General features: G+C 38.2%; 1 protein-coding gene across 1 annotated transcript in view; it reads left to right on the forward strand.

Annotated features, from left to right (window-relative positions):
• The window catches only part of TRDN (triadin), a 114,924-nt gene that overhangs the window by 54,075 nt on the left and 40,480 nt on the right, over positions 1-20,369 (forward strand). The window contains exons 6-9 of the mRNA XM_010585859.1: positions 7,582-7,632; positions 14,503-14,562; positions 17,252-17,311; positions 18,679-18,738. Of these exons, the coding sequence (XP_010584161.1) occupies positions 7,582-7,632; positions 14,503-14,562; positions 17,252-17,311; positions 18,679-18,738 (231 nt within the window). The remainder of the gene's footprint in view (positions 1-7,581; positions 7,633-14,502; positions 14,563-17,251; positions 17,312-18,678; positions 18,739-20,369) is intronic.

Raw genomic sequence — 20,369 nt, forward strand, 5'->3', positions numbered from 1 at the left:
CTGCAAATGGAAACCTCACCAGAGGGAAAAGAAAACCCGAAACAAAAAATCAGTTAGGCTTTAGAAAGAAAAGAAAAGAAAAGAAAAGAAAAGAAAAGAAAAGAAAAGAAAAGAAAAGAAAAGAAAAGAAAAGAAAAGAAATAGTTGTGCACTGTGTCAAGTTCCATTTGCCTTGGTAAACTGAGGCTTTCAAGCTGGAATTAGCCACAACCTTTTTTTTTTTTTTTTTTTTTTTTTTGGTGGAGGATGCAGTACAACTTTTGGATTTATCTCAAAGAAACAAATCTTCTGAGAACTATGTAACAACTCCCATGTTTACAGATAATTCTCCAGCCTTGGAGACTTCTATCAAACTTTCCCTCTCATCTCAGCTTTTCGGGAAAAATAAATATTTTCCTATTTTGCTAAAAGACCATTTTGTATTGAAAGAGTTTGTGGGATTAGGTTTCAAAGCAGCCCTGGTAGATACATGAAAATTCCCAAACATATAAAAACAAAGGGGAAACATCAATGACACCAAACAGTGATTTTGTGATAAAACTCTTTTAATAACTACATAGTAATATGATACACTTCTACTCACCATTAACTGCTAAAGCTATTTTATTCTATAGCAAAAGGAATGCTATTTCAAACATAGCAATATGGAAGAATATGTCTGTATTTAATTGTCTTTAACATAATGCGAAAAAGATGAGTGGAATAAGTTCAGTTTAGAAAGTTGGAGATTATGAAAGAGTGGCTTATAATAGAATCTTTACATGGGCTGGGATGTTTTGATGTTATGAAAATAACATGCATGCTGTTCTGAAAATGCCTTCCTCACAATGCATCTCCTTCGCTGTACAGTCTTGTAAAAATAAATATAAGATGAAACATCGCCCTGGAATCAAAGCACTCATTAGCATGATGATGAAGATGTCAGCAGGTCATCTACAGTGAATTTCTATTATAGACCAGTGAAACTGCAACAGTGTGGAAACAATTGAATATCTGTTGAACTGGAATCTAATCTATTTATTTTTGTTGTGTTCTGGCTTTATGAAGAAGGCTTAACATATATCTGGGAGGCCATGTTAAATCCCTGTATTCTTGGGGGAACATAAAGCCTACTTGTTTGCTGTATGCTACCCAAGATAGGTAAATTGTCCAGAAATGTTTGAGGGTCACGTTTTCTGTACCTCTGACAAGTGATGCCAAACAAAGTATCAAGTGGAGGGAATAAAGGCAACTAAGGTGAAGTAGCTGAGCTTTGCTGAACAGGTTTAGGACCAGTCAATGTCACTTCACAGCGACGTTTACAGTTTAGAACAACATGTTGTTTGGGGGGTAAATATACACCAGGGCAGAGGGTTTGCACCAAGAAGAACGAGAAATGGTCTTCTGTGACCTCTGTCAGACGTAATCTTACACAGCAAATGAGAGATGCTGTATAATTCTGCAAAATATGAAAGAAAAAAAGAAGAGAAAAAAGAAACTACCATTCTCACTCTAAACTGTAGTTGTGATTTCCAAAGAGATGCATAAACAATTTTGCAACCATACTTAAGAGACACTGAGGGCTGGTGTCTCATGCAGTGGATGAGCACACAAACCATTCAGCTTTTTCATCGGTAAGAGGCAATTCATCTCCTGTCACATTTTCAAGAAATATCTTACAACACAGGACTTCAGGAAAAGTTATTCTGTACCCCAACCTGAAGTTGCTACGAATCCTCAGAACAGGGCAAGATCTAAGAAAACACTGCAGATAAGACTGTGCTACTAGCAAGCTAGTAGGGAAGTCACCTAAATTAGTCATATGTATCACTCAGACTTTCCAACATTGAATGCTGGTACTTAAAGCCTTCTGTTACGCTGTCTTTGGGTCCTAGATATAGGCACAATACACCAATGTAATTCCCCAATTAAATATTTCCTATTCTTCCCCCCCCCGCCCCGTGGTTTTGTCCTGTTGCAAAATCTGTGGGGTTTTTTTCTCTAGAGTACAGCTACATGATGTATTAGTAGTTAGATGGAGGTTGCTCTAATGTACTACTTCTTTTATCCTCCTCCTAGCCCCACAAGGATAACTGTCACCCTCACCAGCTGGTACTATCTAGATTAAAAATAGATATCAGCTACACAATTGCAAATTTCTCCTGAGGATACCAGCAGCCAGAGTTGACTACAATTCTTCATACAGACAGCATCTAGAAACATATTAGAAATGACATCCCTCTCATCTTCTAAAGCTCTTAACACCACTCACTCTTGCCTTGCCCTCAGTATCTATTTCCACCAACTCTTCAGGATAATCAGCTGCCTGCTACCAATTAGTCTTGATAAACTAGCAAGGATATAGCCCCATTAAATTGCTGGCAATAGCTGTAAGGGTTTTAACTGCTCAAAAGCAAATTATTAGCCTCTGGTTCACCAGGACTCTGAATAGGACTCATTTTCCTTTTCACACTTAGATATCTATAAGAGAAAGAATGTCAAAGCACTGAAGGTGTATATCGCTGTATCACCTGTGAGAGATTATGAAAAAGATGACCAACTGGTAAAATTTGCTTAGAAAGAACAATGTATTATCATTTTAACTGAAATTCCATCTGTTCAATTATATCTTTAAAACAGTGGATACATTAAACCTACATTCCATCCTCACTACAGTATTTAAGTAGAAACAGGGTAGCTTTAAGCATGAGGGGGATAATATTGAATGTCAGGGATCAGAGTTAAATTCCCAGTTCTTTTGCTGACTTTCTGGGTTACCTTCAGTAAAGCATTCTTGTGTTTCAGACGGGGACAATCATCCCTTTTTTTCTCACTTTGCCTCTCCCATCATTAACATTTTTTATTTGGTTTGTTGTTTTTTCTAAGATATATTTCACCCACAAGATGGAAACTCAGCAGAGGGTGAGACCTAGGAGCTGTTTTAGCAGTGCCAGATTGCTGCTCACCGCTTCATCCTCTAACGAAGCAAGATGCAGTGCTGTGTTTTCCCACTAAGTGAAGAAATGTAGCCCTCTTAAAGTTTGAAGTCCTGTGTTACAGAGAAGGCATATTCTATCATGTTATCATAGAATCGTAGAATGGTTTGGGTTGGAAGGGACCTTAAAGATCATCTAGTTCCACCCCCCTGCCATGGGCAGGGACACCTTCCACTAGACCAGGTTGCTCCAAGCCCCATCCAACCTGGCCTTGGACACTGCCAGGGATGGGGCAGCCACAACCTCTGTGGGCAACCTGTCCCAGTGCCTCACCACCCTCACAGTGAAGAACTTCTTCCTTACATCTAATCTAAATCTACCCTCCTTCAGTTTAAAGCCATTACCCCTTGTCCTATCACTACATGCCCTTGTAAAAAGTCCCTCCCCAGCTTTCCTGTAGCCCCCCTTTAGGTACTGGCAGGCTGCTATAAGATGTCCCCAGAGCCTTCTCTTCTCCAGGCTGAACAACCCCAACTCCCTCAGCCTGTCTTCACAGGAGAGGTGTTCCATCCCTCTGATCATTTTTGTGGCCCTCCTCTGGACTCGCTCCAACAGGTCTGAGTCCTTCTAATGTTGGGGCCCCCCGAGCTGAAGGCAGTACTGCAGGGGGGGTCTCACCCGATCGGAGCAGAGGGGCAGAATCCCCTCCCTCGACCTGCTGGTCACGCTGCTTTGGATGCAGCCCAGGACACGGTTGGCTTTCTGGGCTGTGAGTGCACATCGCTGGGTCATGTTGAGCTTCTCGTCAACCAACAACATGGCGTTATGACTCCATGTGTTACCTAAAGCAATTTATGTGGGCTGAAGCCCATACGTGCTGTCATAATACAACACAACTAAAATAGCTAAGAATAACGCTATATATTTAACTATGTTAAAAAAGGAGATAACAAAAAAGCAAAATCAGAAACATGAGAGCAGACGAAGAAGGGAACTCCGTTTCAGGAACCGGGAGAATCTCCTCATGCCCTACCACGAGGGGCTGCGCTCTTCCTTCACGCTGGTGTAAACCTGCACCGTGCTGCACCACCAGCTCACGCCGATTCGGGGGACTGTAATTTTTTTTCCCTTTCTCCCACCTTGATTTTCCTGGAGCTGGGGCTTTGTAGTGAGTAGCCAGTGCTGGGCTGTCGTTAGACACTGTGAAGTGCTATTAATGAAAATTAGCTGGGTGAGGGGTGGGGGAAGCTAGCGCCCAAACTGCATGCTCAGCAGGGATTTTCGGTAAAGCTGCCTGCGATACTGATCCTCAGCTGATTGTGAGGGCCTGCTTTGGGTCAACTGGACATAAATATATCGGCCTGCTAACCAAATAGTCAAATATATCTCCTTTCAGCATCTTGAAATGGTCAGTGAGGAGCCTACTAGCTTCCCTTCTTGCAGTTATTTAAAATAATCGCCCTGCATGTTCTGTATATCTGCGCAAGACCTGAGGTCTAGAGAATTCAGTGTCAAACAGTATCCACAGTTAAGGAAATAAAGTACTTATCCATTCAAAACCAAAGAAACACAGAGGAAAGATAATTTTTCATGTCTGCTTGATAACTGAAGAAAACAAACAATGAAATACAGCTTTTAAAATACATACTCCCTTACAATAATTTAATAAACCACGCTGTCATCTCATAAAGAATCAGGATGGTTGCCGTGGTGACACAGATTATCCTTGCTGCTGCTTGATTCTGTCATTTTTCTAAACTTGAATTCATAATATTTAGGATTTATTAACAATGTGTCACATTGATAGAGATAAATTACATGCTTTAAACTGGCCATGTAAGTCTTCTATGATATTATAGCCACTTTGTCAACTCAGCAATAAGATATGATGTGATTACTAGAAAATTAAAGCTATTTGTCATAAAAGATGAAGCAGAGAGTATCAAAACTCTCAGAACAGAAAAAAATCTCCAATAATCTAATATGTTTCCTTATTTTAAATATTTTTGAGTTAGCAAAGAGTCACTATTTTCTGTCTTGTAAATTGATCAAGATCAGCATATATTGAGACTAGATTTATTTGTGCTGGGAAAATTTAGCTTGTAATGTATCAGAATTGATGGGTTCCAGGCTGCAATTTTTTATGATGGTTCAAACTCTAATGGGAAGCTTGTGACGAGATCTTAATGATGGCATGCTTTGCAATATATAAAAACGTATATGCACATACTTATGTATTATGAAGATGTATTTCACTTCAATGAATTTGTGTAGGGTTTTTTGTGATGTGTGGTATCCTAATTGTAGCAGCAAATTAGATGAGATTCTCAGTGCAGTGGCCCAGAAAGGATCTTTTTGTGTAAGATACTGAAGCATTTGTGTCAAGTAAGCTTCACTGCCAATACAATGTGAGGCTGATTTAGGTGGCCAGCTCTACAGCCATTGCTCCATACATATTTTGCAGTCAAGCTAGCAATAAGAAATTCCCTAAGACCATAGTAATTTTAAAAGCCATTTTTGAAATAACAAAGGTTTATACTTATTTTTTCAAGAAAAAGAGGCCTATTTTCTGTAGTGAGACACATAACAGATGGTGGGAACCCAGCGGAGCTGAGGTATCTTAAGGCAAGCAAGGAATACGTGTCTGTGTAGATGACTCTGCCTGAAGAATGTGATTTATCACTTAGTGGGCCATATTCAGCTCTGTGTGTAGGATGACCTCTTGAGCTGGGTGAGATACATCTCCGCTGTATGTTGCAATGCAGAGGCAGTGACTTAGCTTTCTTTAAATGCACTAAGTCAGGGTTTGGAGGCTGTCTGGAGCAGCAGCATGGAGAACTGCTCTGATGTGCTCAGAATCGGGGAGCAATCCTCTGGCTGTTCTTGTCTTGCACCGCTCCTCCCACTTACGCTACCTAAACTAGTTTATGCATCCTTTTCAGCAGAACAGGTGGGAGAAGTTTGAAAATCCAGCAACTAGATTCTCTCAGTTGATAGAAAAAAAATCTTCACATAGTTGCAGAAAAATAATCCAGGCTCAGCTGAAATGCAGTAAATCAATATGGCATGATTTCTTCCTAATCACAACCTTTGAGGTTTATAGAACAATAAACAAACTACACACCCAGGCTGCAAGGAGCAAGATGAAAACTGAATAAAAGTCCTTTTAGCTTAGTGACATCATATAATTAGCTTAGTTATGCTGCCATACATTAGTGGCTAACAGCGATACGCATTTTGGTCTTTGTTACCCTTTATCTCAGTGAAATAACATTCTATCTGATGACAATGTAGGCTGATGCCCTAAAATAGTTATGTTTCTTGTAAACCAGACACAATCATTTTTTTCAGATGGCAAACACTGTCCGATAAAAACATTCTCCATTTATTTTCAAGGACCTATGCAAAGATCAGAGTCTTGGGAAGGGAAAATACCGTTTTCTACTGGATGTCTTTGGCAACATGCATCCTGTTACAACCTGAGCAAATAACTAAGGATATAAGTGGACGATTTTAGTTGTCTTCAACAGACATTAAAGTAGCTCCCTAGAGTGGAGATGTAATATGCATAACTTTTTCCCTGATGTATTAATTTTGTTATTTAGACCCTGCAGACCAAATCTAACCCTAAAATACAGGGAGGCATCTCCCATAGAGTCTAGTGAGATTTGCATGTGCTTTTGTCAAAGACAAATTTGATCCTGTATTTTATACCAGTTTCCTACTGCAGGAAATACCTGCATGATACCATAAACCTGGCACTCTGTATAGCGTTAATGACCTTATTGCATACCTGTAATAAACGGCCTCTAAATTTCTACCACTTCATGCAAACAGTGCTAGGCAAGCTTGGTTTAATGCTGGTTTGCTTTTTCTCAAATTCAACATTTTGCATTTTCAATATTATCCTGGTTTTGGCACAGTAAAGACAGTAGGAAAAATCAGTTACAGAGTAATATAGCAGTAATTTAATATCAATATCACAGGTGAGAAATTCTGTTTGAAAGATATGGCATAGCAAGGGCAGGTAAATAGTGCAGCACTTCCTCCTCTAACAAGGCAGTTCTCAGTGCTTTGGTATACAGCATGATTAAAATGAGTCATTCTCCAAGACAAGGATCCCTAACCTGGGAACTTTTATCTCTGTAATTTGTATACAGCATTGGGTCTACCTTTTATTGTGTGTTGGAGCTACCAATTTAGCATGCGAGCTTTAAAAAATTTAGAAAATGTAGTAAAAGGAACATTATTTCCTTCCAAAGGTAATTTGGAAAACACTACATAGTAATCCTGGCGAACAACTCAGGACACATACAGAAAAATGTTTAGTAAAAGCATGTTATTTTCTGATTCATGACCAACGCGTTACTGTATAGCTGTTACAGATCGGCAAAACCTATTCTTGATTTAAAAGCAGTTATATTGCTCAATTAAAAACAGAATAGTTATTACAGTCACTTAATGTTACCATTTTTGTCCATATATATTGTCTGCATGTATATATAAAATTGAACTTTATTGTATATAATTCTGCATATGCAAGTGATAAAGCCATGGCTCTGCTATAATATTTGAAGCACTTATTTCTTACTGCGAGAATGCATCTGATATTTTTGTGTGTGAAAAGTATTTTAATATTGATAACTCTACATTGCATTGTTTTCAGAAATTCATAAACAGAAACCGGAGAGACATGAAAAACGAACACCACCAAAGGGTAACTTTTTTTTTTTTTTATGTGTTTACCTACATAAATGTATGTAATATACAGTGTATTTGTTAACTACATACGTTACTGCTGTTGTATCATAGAAGCAGTCAAAGATAGTTGGCACAGACTGTAAATGATCAAAAATTCTTGTATACCTTAGCATTAACAAATAGGGTCATTTTAAGTTTGTGTGGCTATATTGTAAATGCACATTCATAATAAGATTTTCCTGCTCAAACTTATCTGGAAATCTTTTTTGTAGCAAAGGTGCAAGAAAGTAGAGTGCTGATGAGCTTCCTCTGGTGCAAAAGGCGTGAAGTGTGTTGGGCAAGGAAGAAAGCCAATTTATAGGCCAGTGGGTGCCATCCAAGTTAGGAAGTCGTAGTTAACAGTGAGCCAGGTGTGTATCAGAGATAAGAAAAGCCTCCATTTTAAGAACCTACTCTTTTTCAGACTGTTTAATCTCCTCTAACTGGCACTTTCCAAAAACCCACAGAGGAACTGGTTTGGACTGGTTTTCAGAGGTCATGTAAATAAAGAAGTTTCCTGGGATATGTGCAGATTTTTTGCCTAAGAAAGCCTCTGTAAAGGTTAGGCCACATAAAATTTGATGAGCATCTCTCTGATGCACCAGTGCTGTGCTTAGTAATGGCAGGAGGAAGTAAGAAGGAAGCTTATTAAAAAATAGTGTGTATATACATACACCCTCCCTCACGCAATTATATTCACTTCTGTATATATTCTTTATATGCTTTTATAGTATTTTACACCTCTAGTGCTAGCTTTCCAGTTCTGTGCTAATCAGGGTCATCTGGAGTGCCTAGAACTGCTTCCCAACTACTTAATAGATCATGTTGTATGAAAATGAATTTTTTAGTGTATCGGTGGGCTAGCGAGGCAATAATGAACTCAGATCCATCAGCAAGGGATCCCAGTTAAGGTCTTTTCAAGCACAGCATTCTAAAAACACAAATGAAGTTGCAGCCTTGAACAAAACAGCCTCTTGTGAACCACTTCATCCATACAGAAGTGCATTGCTTTACATGGAAGAACATTAACGTTGCAGAAACGATTACTAAGAAGTTATAGGATGCCAGGAAAAAAGAATTCAGGTGTCATTAGTTAAGTCCCTTTATTCATATGCCTGATAAAGCAGGCTTTAATTATACAATCACTTCCTGAAGCACAGGGCAAATAGTTTTTTTCTATTTTTTGTTTTCATATTTAGTCCCAAAAATGCATCTTGTACATAGGAGGAACAATTACAAGAAAACATTCTGTCAGACCTCAAGCTAGAGCATGATAAAGGCATGAATCTTTAGGGAGTTTTACTGTTACCTTCTAAAGTACCTCCAGGAAGTGTGTGTAAATATAATCTTTTGCTGTTTTTTAACAGGAAAAATCTAGAGGTAAAATGAATGTTTTTGACAGAAGCAAACACCTCAAACAAATTTCAGTCCTCCACCCAAAAATATGGGGACACTGGGGTTTTAAAAATAATTTTATTTTTAAATAGTCAAACCCCCTGAATCCAAGTCCCAAGATTTGCAAGGGAGTTCCATTCCTAAGCCTCTTTTTGAAAAGATTCTACCACAATATGAGGAACAGATATAATGAATGGAAATCCCAGATGGAAGTGGCTGAAATTATAAGAAAGATTCTTAGAGTATTAAGAGCCAGGCAAACTTGTGCCCTAGAATTTTGTTTTAATTAAATATTTTGATAAACTACTAGTAATAAAGTTCATTTCAATTATAGTACTTAGTCAATTTAATCCTGAAAAGAAGAAATACTCTCAGGAATGATTCAACAAAGCATTTGCTCATGCTTAAGAGCACTGAAATTCAATTATTTCATGATTACATGTACACATAAGCACAAATTCACTACAAAATAGGGTCTTTCCAATTTGGTATTTGATGTATTAGTACTTTCACAAGGGCTGAGGGCACCCTGGACTGTATGAGCAGGAGCTCGGCCGGTCGGTGGAGGTAAGGGGATAATTAATCTTAGCTCTCATGACACACATCTAGATACTGCATCCAGTTCTGGGCCTCCCAGTTCAAGAAAGACATCCATAAACTGGGGCAAGTTCAGGGTGGGACCACTGCAACGGTCAGGGCTGGAGCGGTTGTCCTGAGGGGAAGCGTTGAGGGATGGGGCTGTCTCAGCCTGTTCCAGACGTAGGTGTTGTAATTGTTATTACTATCAACGAATAAGAGAGAACTACGCAATACTTTGGCAACAGGGAAGAACAATGATAAAATATATCAAGATAAAACTATAAGTGTATAATTTCTGTCTGATGGAAAGTCCAATGATAATCCAAATGGACTGATCATTTCTGATTTTTATGGAAAACTGATATTAGCAGTGAACTGAATTATCCTGCATTTCTGGGAAATATCTCTTGTTACAACAGGCACTGAGAAGGAATGGGAAAAGGTTGATCTACTGTGTGGCTTTTCCCAAATACACTTCACTTACACGTTGCTGTTGGAGTGAGGGATGGAAGAAGACAATGGGATGATGAAATGCTACCTCTGACAGCCATACATTTAATCACCGTGATTTTACGACAGATACTTGTGTGCCTCTGAAACAACACTAGTCTCTCTGGTTTTTTTGTAGAAAGTATCTCTGAATTCAGCCTGATTTGACAAATAGATTCCAGGCCCTACAAAACTATTTCATTTACTATGCATAGCACATATCTATCCCTCCTACTCCTATTGACTCATTAATAGGGCCGTACTGATAATGCAAATATTAAACATCACAGAATAAAGCTGTCTGTATTTGAGCATACAGATAAATTATGAGATAATAAAGACAGTTGTAATGTGGCCCCATAATTTAAATTGCTGTAGCTGGAAGTCAAGGTATTTAAGACATCTAAATAGATAAATACAGCTGGACCATACAAATGCACAGTACACTAGAAACCCACATGAATTGACAAAATTAGCAAGTTAAATGGCGTATTTATGTTTGACACAGGGGCTATCTACCCTGATTTCTGGAGGTATAGCTACAGATACACCTGAGTTAACTTTAAATTAGGTAACATGGTGCAGATAGCAACGTAGCTGTAGTGGCTCAGGTACAGCTGCCAAGTATTTATTTAGCCATATGGGCTTACAGCAGCCTCGGGTAAAGCCAATGCTGTGGGCAGTTTGACTACCACCAGTAGCTGTCAAACCTAAGTCTCAGTTCAGACAGATGTAACGCTGTCTGACTGATTGTTTTGGACCTGGAAGCCTGTGCCCCTCTCCATATCAAGCCCTTTCCTTTTTTTTTTTTTTTTTGTGGGGTCCTTCAAGAAGAATTAAGTTATAGCTGTCTCAGGTTACTTTACTTCTGAATAAAAGCATCTACACAGAGGTTTAACGCTCTCTGACTAATGCACTCTAAGTTCATTGTATTAGTTCATTTATCTTAACTTTCCTGAGTGTTGCCCTGTAGACAAGCACTTAGTCAGTTAGCTGGAGCAAGCAATCTCTGCTTCATGCTTACTGCACTCATCACCTAGCTTTATACTAAGCAGCAGACTTAAGACTTACTCAGCTGGAAACTATTTTTACTTCCCTTAGGTATGGAATTAGTGACTCCTTATTACATCTCTTCTTTTGGCACTTGCTTTTTTGGGGTGGTGAATGTCCCTGTCTCAAACGCTTTAATGAAGAAAAACTAAATCACCTCCCTCTTCACTATGTCTTCCACTTGATGCAAATCAAATATACTATTAGATGATTGAAATATGGAAAAACCTCTCACCTATGTGCTATGCTTCTTTTTAATTTTATGTGAAGTAGATAGGAATAGTCTTATATGATTAAGTTTGGAATGCATTGTTAAATTACCTTAAAATTTTCCATTATAAGCTCCTATTTTATATTATTTATAAATTTAACACACTTCAGTCACTGAGGACGAAATTTTTAATGCTCATCTTTTTGCCTCAGGCTGAATTTTCATTCAAAGTCATATAAAAATGTTTCAGCAATTTCCAAAATCTAGGTTAGTGAAAATTAGGTTGGGGTGTTATATTTTTTCCAATGGTAATAGCAGTTCATTCTGAGCTTATGCTTTTTTGGTATTTGCAAGGAAGTCCAAGGAAATTTCTTTAAGTTATGGGAAAATTTTAGCTTGCACAATTGTCGTAAAACTAGTTTTAGTTATTCTTCTTATTTTTTCTGGATGACTCCAGCATCCTATTAAAAAAAGAAAAGAGGTGATCTTTTAATTACAAAGTGTGTCATAAAGCAAATAAAATTGTTGAATTATAGTTAAATGAGCAGGTTTAGCTCCAGCATTTTTCAGCTGAAGAGTACTAGACTTAGCAGCCTTAAAAACATTTTTATGTGCTTTCTCTTTGTTTTTTTATATGCAAAAGAAAATCTTATTAACTCTAATTTGTTTCACAGAAACATGGCAGTATGGCCAGCCTGGCTTATTTCTAAAACCTAATGCTTGCAACTAAGTGCTGCGGGCTTGAAAAAGGGCAGATATTAAGCCCTTTACAAAGGAATATATAGCCAAGTGACTAAATCTGGAAAAGGTCTGTAGACAGTGATGTATTTTCTTGACAGAGCTCTTAGGACTATATAATGAGGCTGAACAGGAAAACATTTCAGGGAGGGAAAAAAACAGAGTTAAGATGCAAAAGAAAAATCATATTTAAGTTGTCAGCTCAAAAGCGTCAGTGGACTTTGGTGGCCCTGCTGCTCTGTGACTGAAGAGTCAAAAATGGCCAGTCATCACAGCCCTGAAACATGAACCCTTTAATTTTTGGCAACACCTGCCCTTCCTGGATAAGGTTCTACCCAAAAGCCATAGCTCTGACAGTGCCCACAAGAGGGAATGGTAAACGTTACAACCTGAGATTAGCAAGCCCTGAGGCTGTGGGGATATCAAGGCACAGGGCAGGGCTCTTGAACTAACCAGAGATCGCCTTCAGCCTATCGCTGGGAAGAGAAAAATAGCTTAGGCTCATGCCAGCCTGGTCTCTGCTTATCCACATTCCAGGCTCCCTGCCCAGATACTTCAAGTTACTTTTATTTCTCAAGAAGGAGCCAACTGATCCCTTCTCCATGTTTTTAGCTTGGGTCCACATGAATATTAATTTTTCCTTGCCTTTTAGCCCTTTATACCATTTTGATGATGTGAAGGAACCGTAAATTAGATTTTTCTGTCCACTTCAAGGTCTGCCGACACTCAATTCAGTCAGTGTAATTCAAGGCTAGTTTTGGGTTTTTTTCCAAAGCATGAAATAGGGAAATGCTATGGAGAAACTAGAATAAATTAAAACAAACAAACAAATAATAAAAAAAAAAACCACAACAGTCTTCCTTACACAAGTAAGACGTTCTGTGGCTAAAAACAAGCTTTCTGACTGTTCTGCATAGTTCAACTATATATTTTGGCATAGGGACTACAAGGGCTTTTGTCTGATATGCAGAAGCTTATGTTTCACTGCCATTGACCATCACAGAGCTATTGTTTGCAAAACTGTGCTATTGCCCCATCCAACGCTGACAACCCGCTGGCTCGAAGTGTTTTGCACAGAGCTAGCACCTGCTAATACAAATGTAAGATGTAAAAGCATGCTACAGTTTCGGCAAAAATATTCAGTCTAAGTTCTACACAGCACAGGGAGAGAGGAGACTGCTTTTCCTTGGTGTGCTACTAGATGTCCTAAAGCAATTGAATGAGTTACAGTCTGTAATTCATTCAGTAATACATCGCTGGTGCTGCTGCGTTCTTCGCAGCCTGTTTTTTTAGTGTAAATTGGCTGTCCGCATTCCGTAAAGGCTTTGAAAAATCTCCCTTCAATCTCCTTCCACTGTGCTGCTAATTGTTATCAACTATAATTTACCTGTTATGACTGGAAATGTATTTGGATAATGCAAACACGTGCAAGACATAATGAAACTTCTGAATGTTTGGAATGATTTTTCATAAAGACTTGGACCTGTTTTTTAATGAGGAAATGTTTAACCAACAAAAGAATGCTTGCACCTCTGTGAAATGACATTTGCCGCAAAGCTGGTGAAATGAATGTACGCAAAAACATTACTGTGCTTGTGTATAAAGCTCACAGTTGCCTTCTAATCAGAGTTGTATTTTCTGTGGTTTACTTGTTGACAGAAACTTGAGTATTGCAAAGAAAGTATTTTTTTCCCTGAAATTGCAAAACGCTAGTCTTTTAGTAGCAGAGGTTGCCGAGGACCACTTTTGTCTGTCTAAATCATTAGGATGTGGAATACAATCCTGTCCAAAAACGTGGTCTGAAAGTCGGGTGGGCAATAGAGTCTGTAAGGATTCGTGTTTGCCTGCTTCTAGCAGGACGTGTCGTCAGTTGTGGTTTGAACAGCTGCTCTTCCTGAAGTTACGGTCTGATTAAAAGAGATGTTTTCTTGTTAATCCATCTCGTGGCTGAAGTAACAGCTAAAAATAAAATAAAATAAAAGAGCATGGAAAGCAATATGGTAGTGATTTTTTGTTAAGAATAGAAAGCAATGCTGTCAAGGACTGAAAATAATTTCCTCTGTCAGAAATCTTAGAGTCAGGGTGCTTGTGTAATGGGACCAAAAGAGATCCCGCAGATTAGATTAAGCTTGCTGAATAATCACTTATTTTGCAAAAATATGCTTTATCATCTGCAGACTTATTCAAGGAAAAATATCTCTCTTGGGCGTGGAATTAAATATTGCCATTAAGAAGGTCTATATATCATCTAGTACCTGTGACTCAGAGCTAAAATCCATTATTTAAATTTACAAATATTTTTCCTTGATCACTTTGGTGAAATAGTATGTGTACATAATACCTCCAGATTACAGATTTATTGTGGATTTTTTCTATTATTTCTAGTAATTCACAGAGACAAACCTGAAAAACAAGAAAAAATTGAGAGGAAGGAACCCCTAAAGGGTATGTATTTAGCATTTGGTGTTTGTCTTTTTACCAGTGGTTCAAAACAGTCTAATCTATTGACTTTTAGACCCAATTATGTTTAAGGATGGAGCAGGTGTTGTGAAAGCCAGCTGGAAGGAGAATGAGGATTTTAAAAGCACTTTGAATTCATCACTCTGCAGAAAGGCTAAAATTATATTCAGAGATTAATGAGTAAGTTTTTACTGTATTATTAACTTATGTAAAAGATGCCCAGAGCATAAATAGGTGCCTTTTTTATTCTTCTTGAATAAATCCAAGCATAATATTTGTCTTTGGGAATACTTCTGAACAAAATGTAATGAGTAAATTATAACATACAGGGCATGGTCCCTGGAGGCATTCTGCTTCAGAGACCCGCCTTCGAAAAAAATTTCCCTAAACTCATTTCAGAGATGTTAGGGAGAGGGTGATGGAGAGGGTGTTAGAGAGGATTTACTAATTTGCTGTTGGTGTATGCCAACAACAAATTACAGATCCGTCTGTTGTAGGAGTCAGAATCAGTCTACTGCTTCCTCTCCACCCACAACTCACGAGTTAGTTCTGGGCTCCAAGAGCCACCATCTAGTTTGCCTCTTCTGAGGGAATTTTTGGCAAAACAGAATTTTGCTGGAACGTACCTACTTGTCAAAACTCTTTAAGCGTTCTGAGAACATGTCCTTTACAGAAAAATAAGATTAATGAAGTCTCAAGCTGGAGGAAGAAACCCATTCTGGAAGAGCAGATAGGCCAATGGTCATAACAAATCACCCAAAAAAGGCAAGACCCAATATCCAGCCACGGCTGATTGATTTCAGACCAAGAACACAAGCCTCACAACCCAAGTGAACGTGCACCTTCCTGAAATCTGTGCTTGACTAGGCCTTTCTAATGGTCTCAGATTGGAGCTTTTCCTTTTTATATAAATAATTCAAAACACATTTGGTTAGCAAGACTGACTCTAGAGGTTAATGGCAGACACATAAGTTCAGGTTTCTGTCAGAATGAATATTTATTACTAGAAAATGGTGGTAACAAGAGAAATTTCTGCTGAGATCTGGAAAAATGCCAGAGCAAAGACTATAATGTCCCATATTAAAACATGAATGTGTCATTAAGACTTGTCCTGTTATTTTGTTGAAAACTTGGGAAACTCTTCAATTTGATTTTATAGAAGAACAATATTTAATGTTTTAAAAAGTTTCTTAGAACAGGAAAAAATGATCCCAGCCAATCTCAGACAGCCAGTGAATAAGAATAAGAATTATATTATATTGCCTTAACTTCTCATAACTCCTGCTAATATTATGTCTACCTAACGGTATTTTATCTTAAATTGAATGTATTACTTAGTTTTGTTTAGTGAACTATTGCTACAATTGCTACTAAAGCAATACTGCGTATAGAGTTTCTTTGTATTCGCAGTACTAAGAAACATTGCTTTCAGACTGTACATTATATTTTAAAACTATTACTATGGATACGTGTCTTTCTAAGGCCCATTTCATTGTAGTGTGACTGGGAGACTCCAAAGTTTCACTGCATCCCTGAATTCTAACTGCTTATTTTCTACTTTAAATACATTCTGTTTTCAAGATTTAGATAACGGAGAGAGTAAATAACATCCTATTCTAATTTCTAATCAACTTCTGTGATATAGTTTAGGAAAGTTATCTAATGACAGAGAGAATAATTAGAACTGTCTCAGTCACTTAGAAGTCACTCAGTCAGCTATGTCAGGAACTTATTCTCATGTGTTTCATCACTATATTGCTAAAAAAATGTGAGCGCCTGAATATTCCCTACCCCTCTTTTGCTTCCAGTTAGATATGGAATTCACAGTACTGTAAAAGAACTTTCTTATTTTCTCATGTTTGACAAAGGGAGTTTTACTAAACTGGGATAAAATCTCTGCAGAAGTTGGAGTTAAAGCTAGTTTGCAGTCTCGTGGCTGATTTTTCTGTAGTGCTCTTAAAGTCACATGTTTATTTCCCATTGCCTGGAAAATTATTGCGTAAAATCCTAAGAAAAGTGAGTGGGAAATGTTATGGGAATGAGTGGATAGCATAATACGGTTTCCACTGTCATAATGTTAGTTTTTACACCGCACATACTGGGCATCTAATTATGGCTCTGAGATCATCATTGCCAGGGATGGATCTCAGCTAGTGTCCATTACTAGCTATCCGGATCCATTACGGGTTATCCATTTCAAGCCAGCTGGCAAGTGACTGATGTGTCATTTGTGCATGTGATGCTATTATGCTCCAGGATTGATTCCAGGTTTTTTACAAGCCTCTGCCTGACCAAGCGCAGGGTGGTCCAGGTGATGTCCTCTTTTTAGTGCAGGCAGCAGCACTTACTGCGAGCTCTGCCTCAGTCCCTGACAGTTTTCTGAAAAATCTCTCTTCAGGAATGGACAGACAATCGCAGGCGATGATGTTTCTGTAGTAAACAGCTGAGTCATGTTACCATGGCTCGGATGGTAAGCAGTGATTTGTTTGCCAGAGTTGTCTGCTCGCACCCACGTAGTGTGATGGATGCTGTGCAGATGTGCACAGGATAGCTCCGGAGTAACACAGTTTGCCATTTTGTCTCCCAAAGCTTATCTTGGCAGAACTATTTTTGATTCTTGAGTTTTTCCGCAGGTTTTTTTTTCATATATATGAACACATTTCTTCTTTCCTAGTGACACATAAAGACAAACTGGAAAGACAAGAAAAACCTGAAAAAAAGGAAAGGCATGCAGGTAATGATTTAATGTCAGCACTTATTACGTTTTGAGGTACCCCCAGATTAATTGTCTACTCGATTTCCATTTATGTATCCCCTTTATTGGAGAAAAATGTTGTAGAACTTTATGAATAAAAATCATGAGATCATATAAAGATTTGCAGACATACAGACTGAGTAGCATTTTGTATTCCTTCTGCAAGTTTGTTGTTTCTTTTCTGAGGAAGGGAGATAACATATTTTATACTCTGGATTAGCATAATCTCCTAGTAATGTCTGAGTATTTCCAACACTCACAGTAAGTATGGTTCCTAAGACAATATGGTCATCCAGGAAAAACACCTGGCAACCTGTAAACAACAGTAATGAGGCAAGCCATGTGAAAAAATAACATTTTAAATACAATACAGAATAGGGCAGGACTACTTCTTTAAGTAGTTACTTGCAATAGATAGGTATCTAGCACTGCTTTATCCTCCACAATTCTTACTTTCTTTTGAAAGACCAACACATGGCTGGAGAGTACATAGCAATGCTCATGCATGGATTTTTGTGTTCTTAGTATAAACTCATATGTCAGAGTCAAATAGGCAGCTGAGTGTTTTCACACGACTGGTCCCTGTAGGGGACCTCAGGGGGTATGGACCCATATAAATACCAGTTCTGCACACCCCTGGACAACTTACGGTGTAAACATTAATCGCAAAAAATCAGCAAATCGGAGCCCACACAGGAGAATATTCCAGACTACCCACCACTCAGTGACTATTGCACAGCTCAGGTGTATTCTGAAACCTGAGCCAGAAATCCAGTCACTACAGTGTACTTTATTTCAATTTGTGAAGTGGAAATTAAAAGCAAACAAAAAGCCCCAAAGAGCATTAGTTATAATGCCATTGCAATTAGATTTGTAATTAATTATAGTGTTTAATCATTCGTAGCTGGAAAAACTGTTAGTTATGTGGAGTTCAGAAAATCCTTCAGAAATGAACCAAAGTAATAAACAAGAAAGCTCCAAAATAACAATAAACAAAAATAAACCAATAAACAACAGTATAAACAAAACAAACAAAATGAACCAGTAAATAACACAAATAAGCATGACTTCTTGGCTAACTTCTTTCATGGGATTACAGCTGTGCCAGAAAGACCATTCCTCCCCCAGCTGATGGCAGAGACCTCAGGGATGGTAGATGAGTTTCTGAAAGTTTGGATCATGTGTTTTGGCATAAACAGCAGCAGCTGAATCAATCTGCGTCTTTGCATGGACAGCCATGGTGCCTAGTTGTGTTTCTTGATCTTTTTTCTCCTTTTCTTCACTTAAAACGCAACTTTTCTCTTTTTTTTTTTTTAGTAACCATTAATGTTGTTATATATTTCTAGCTACTCACAAAGAGAAACCTGAAAAGCCAGAAAAGCATGAAAAGAAAGCACCTTCTAAAGGTAATGTGGATTACTATTAGATGTTGTACAATTTTAGATTTTCAGTGCTTACACAGTTTGGGAGAGTGTGGAGATGAGTATTTAAAGTGTAAAGCTCTTCTAGTCCATGCTGTACATTTTTTGGGTGCTCTCAGTTTTGCTTGAGCGGGTCTTGATCAGCCCCTGAGTGAAGTCTTGCTCAGCATATATTTCTTGCTTAGTTCTCTTGTTTGGATGCACAGAGGTAATTATGAACCATTCTTGTGCAGCTAAAGAAATAAGCCTACGACTATTATATTTGCATTCCTTGATGTTTTTTCCTCCACAATGGGATTCAGTAATTTGCCTGCAAAGAAGGCTTTCTCTTGCGTATCAGTTTTCAATCTGGTGCAGACCTAATGCAAGAGTGTTTACTGTCTCTCAGTCTCGGTCTTCCATCATATCCAAAAATAGATTTTAATTTTCTTGCCTTTCTTTTTTTGCAATAACATTTTCATTTCAGTACGTGATTTGTACTGTCCTCCATGGCAGAAGTGGCTTTGGTTAAGATTTACATATCTACTAATTATCATATATATCCTGAAGCAATATCGTGCATGAGAGGTGATTTTCAGTATTCTTTTGAGTGATAATTCCATCTTTAGCCATGATTTGGACAGGGGGATTTAAAAATCCAATCAGCTTGCCCTGTTATGCCGTTTTTTAAAGACTAACATTTATTATTGCTGGGCATTTGAATATTTTTGCTCTGAGGTTTTTCTTTCTTTCTTTTTTTTTAACATTCATTGCTTTTCAGAAGCCAGATATTTCTATAATGAAGTTAGGTTTCAGTCTTCTTACTTTTACTCAGTTAAGTCTTGAAAAAAATACTATGCAGTGTATCTTAATTTCAGTCTGTTATGGCATTCAGATTAATCTCATGATGATGGGATGCATGAATTAATTAGGTTTAATTTGAAACTGTTCAGACAATATAGATTCATGTGTACAAATCAGTCTTTATCAGACTCGACCTTACTCTAAGGAGAAACGTAAAACAGAAAGTAGGAGTGAAGAAAGAGAAAAAGTGGAATGAAGACTTTAAGCCTTAAAAGACTTTGGAAGGTTGCCATTGTCCAGTCTCTCTTTTAAAGGGATATTTGGTCATTTTTTCTACTTCCAGTACGTAACTTTGGAGTGTAGGACTTTTTTAATAAAGTGAAATCACACTGAAGTAATCCAGAGAAAATAAATGCCCGTAGTGTCTGTGTAGATTTGAAAAGCAAATAACTTCCAAGAATCACTGAGATAGTCCTAATGAGCAGCCAGCCTGTTTACCCATTTATCTTCCGCTAGCTAACCAAATAATCACTTAGAGCTTTAATGTGTTTAATAGCAGCCATGACGCCAGTCACTGGCTGGAAAATTTTATGAAGAACTTGGCCACTTTGTAGCTAGGGAGATTTGTTGCTGTGGTGTGACATATAGCCATGCTACCCTCTCTCGAATAATTTCCATGCCGTGCCAGTCCTTATGGGTGCACTGGGAACTCCTTGCCCTTCGTCAGCGCTTCCAACGGCGCATTTCTGCCGGCATTCTGCTGCTGAGCTATCCATCGCCGGGATCGCCTCCCTTTTGACTGGGGGCTGCTCTACGCTGGGTGAGGGGCCATT

Source organism: Haliaeetus leucocephalus, unplaced genomic scaffold (assembly GCF_000737465.1).
Source record: "Haliaeetus leucocephalus isolate CR32 unplaced genomic scaffold, Haliaeetus_leucocephalus-4.0 Scaffold130, whole genome shotgun sequence".
Lineage (NCBI taxonomy): Eukaryota > Metazoa > Chordata > Aves > Accipitriformes > Accipitridae > Haliaeetus > Haliaeetus leucocephalus.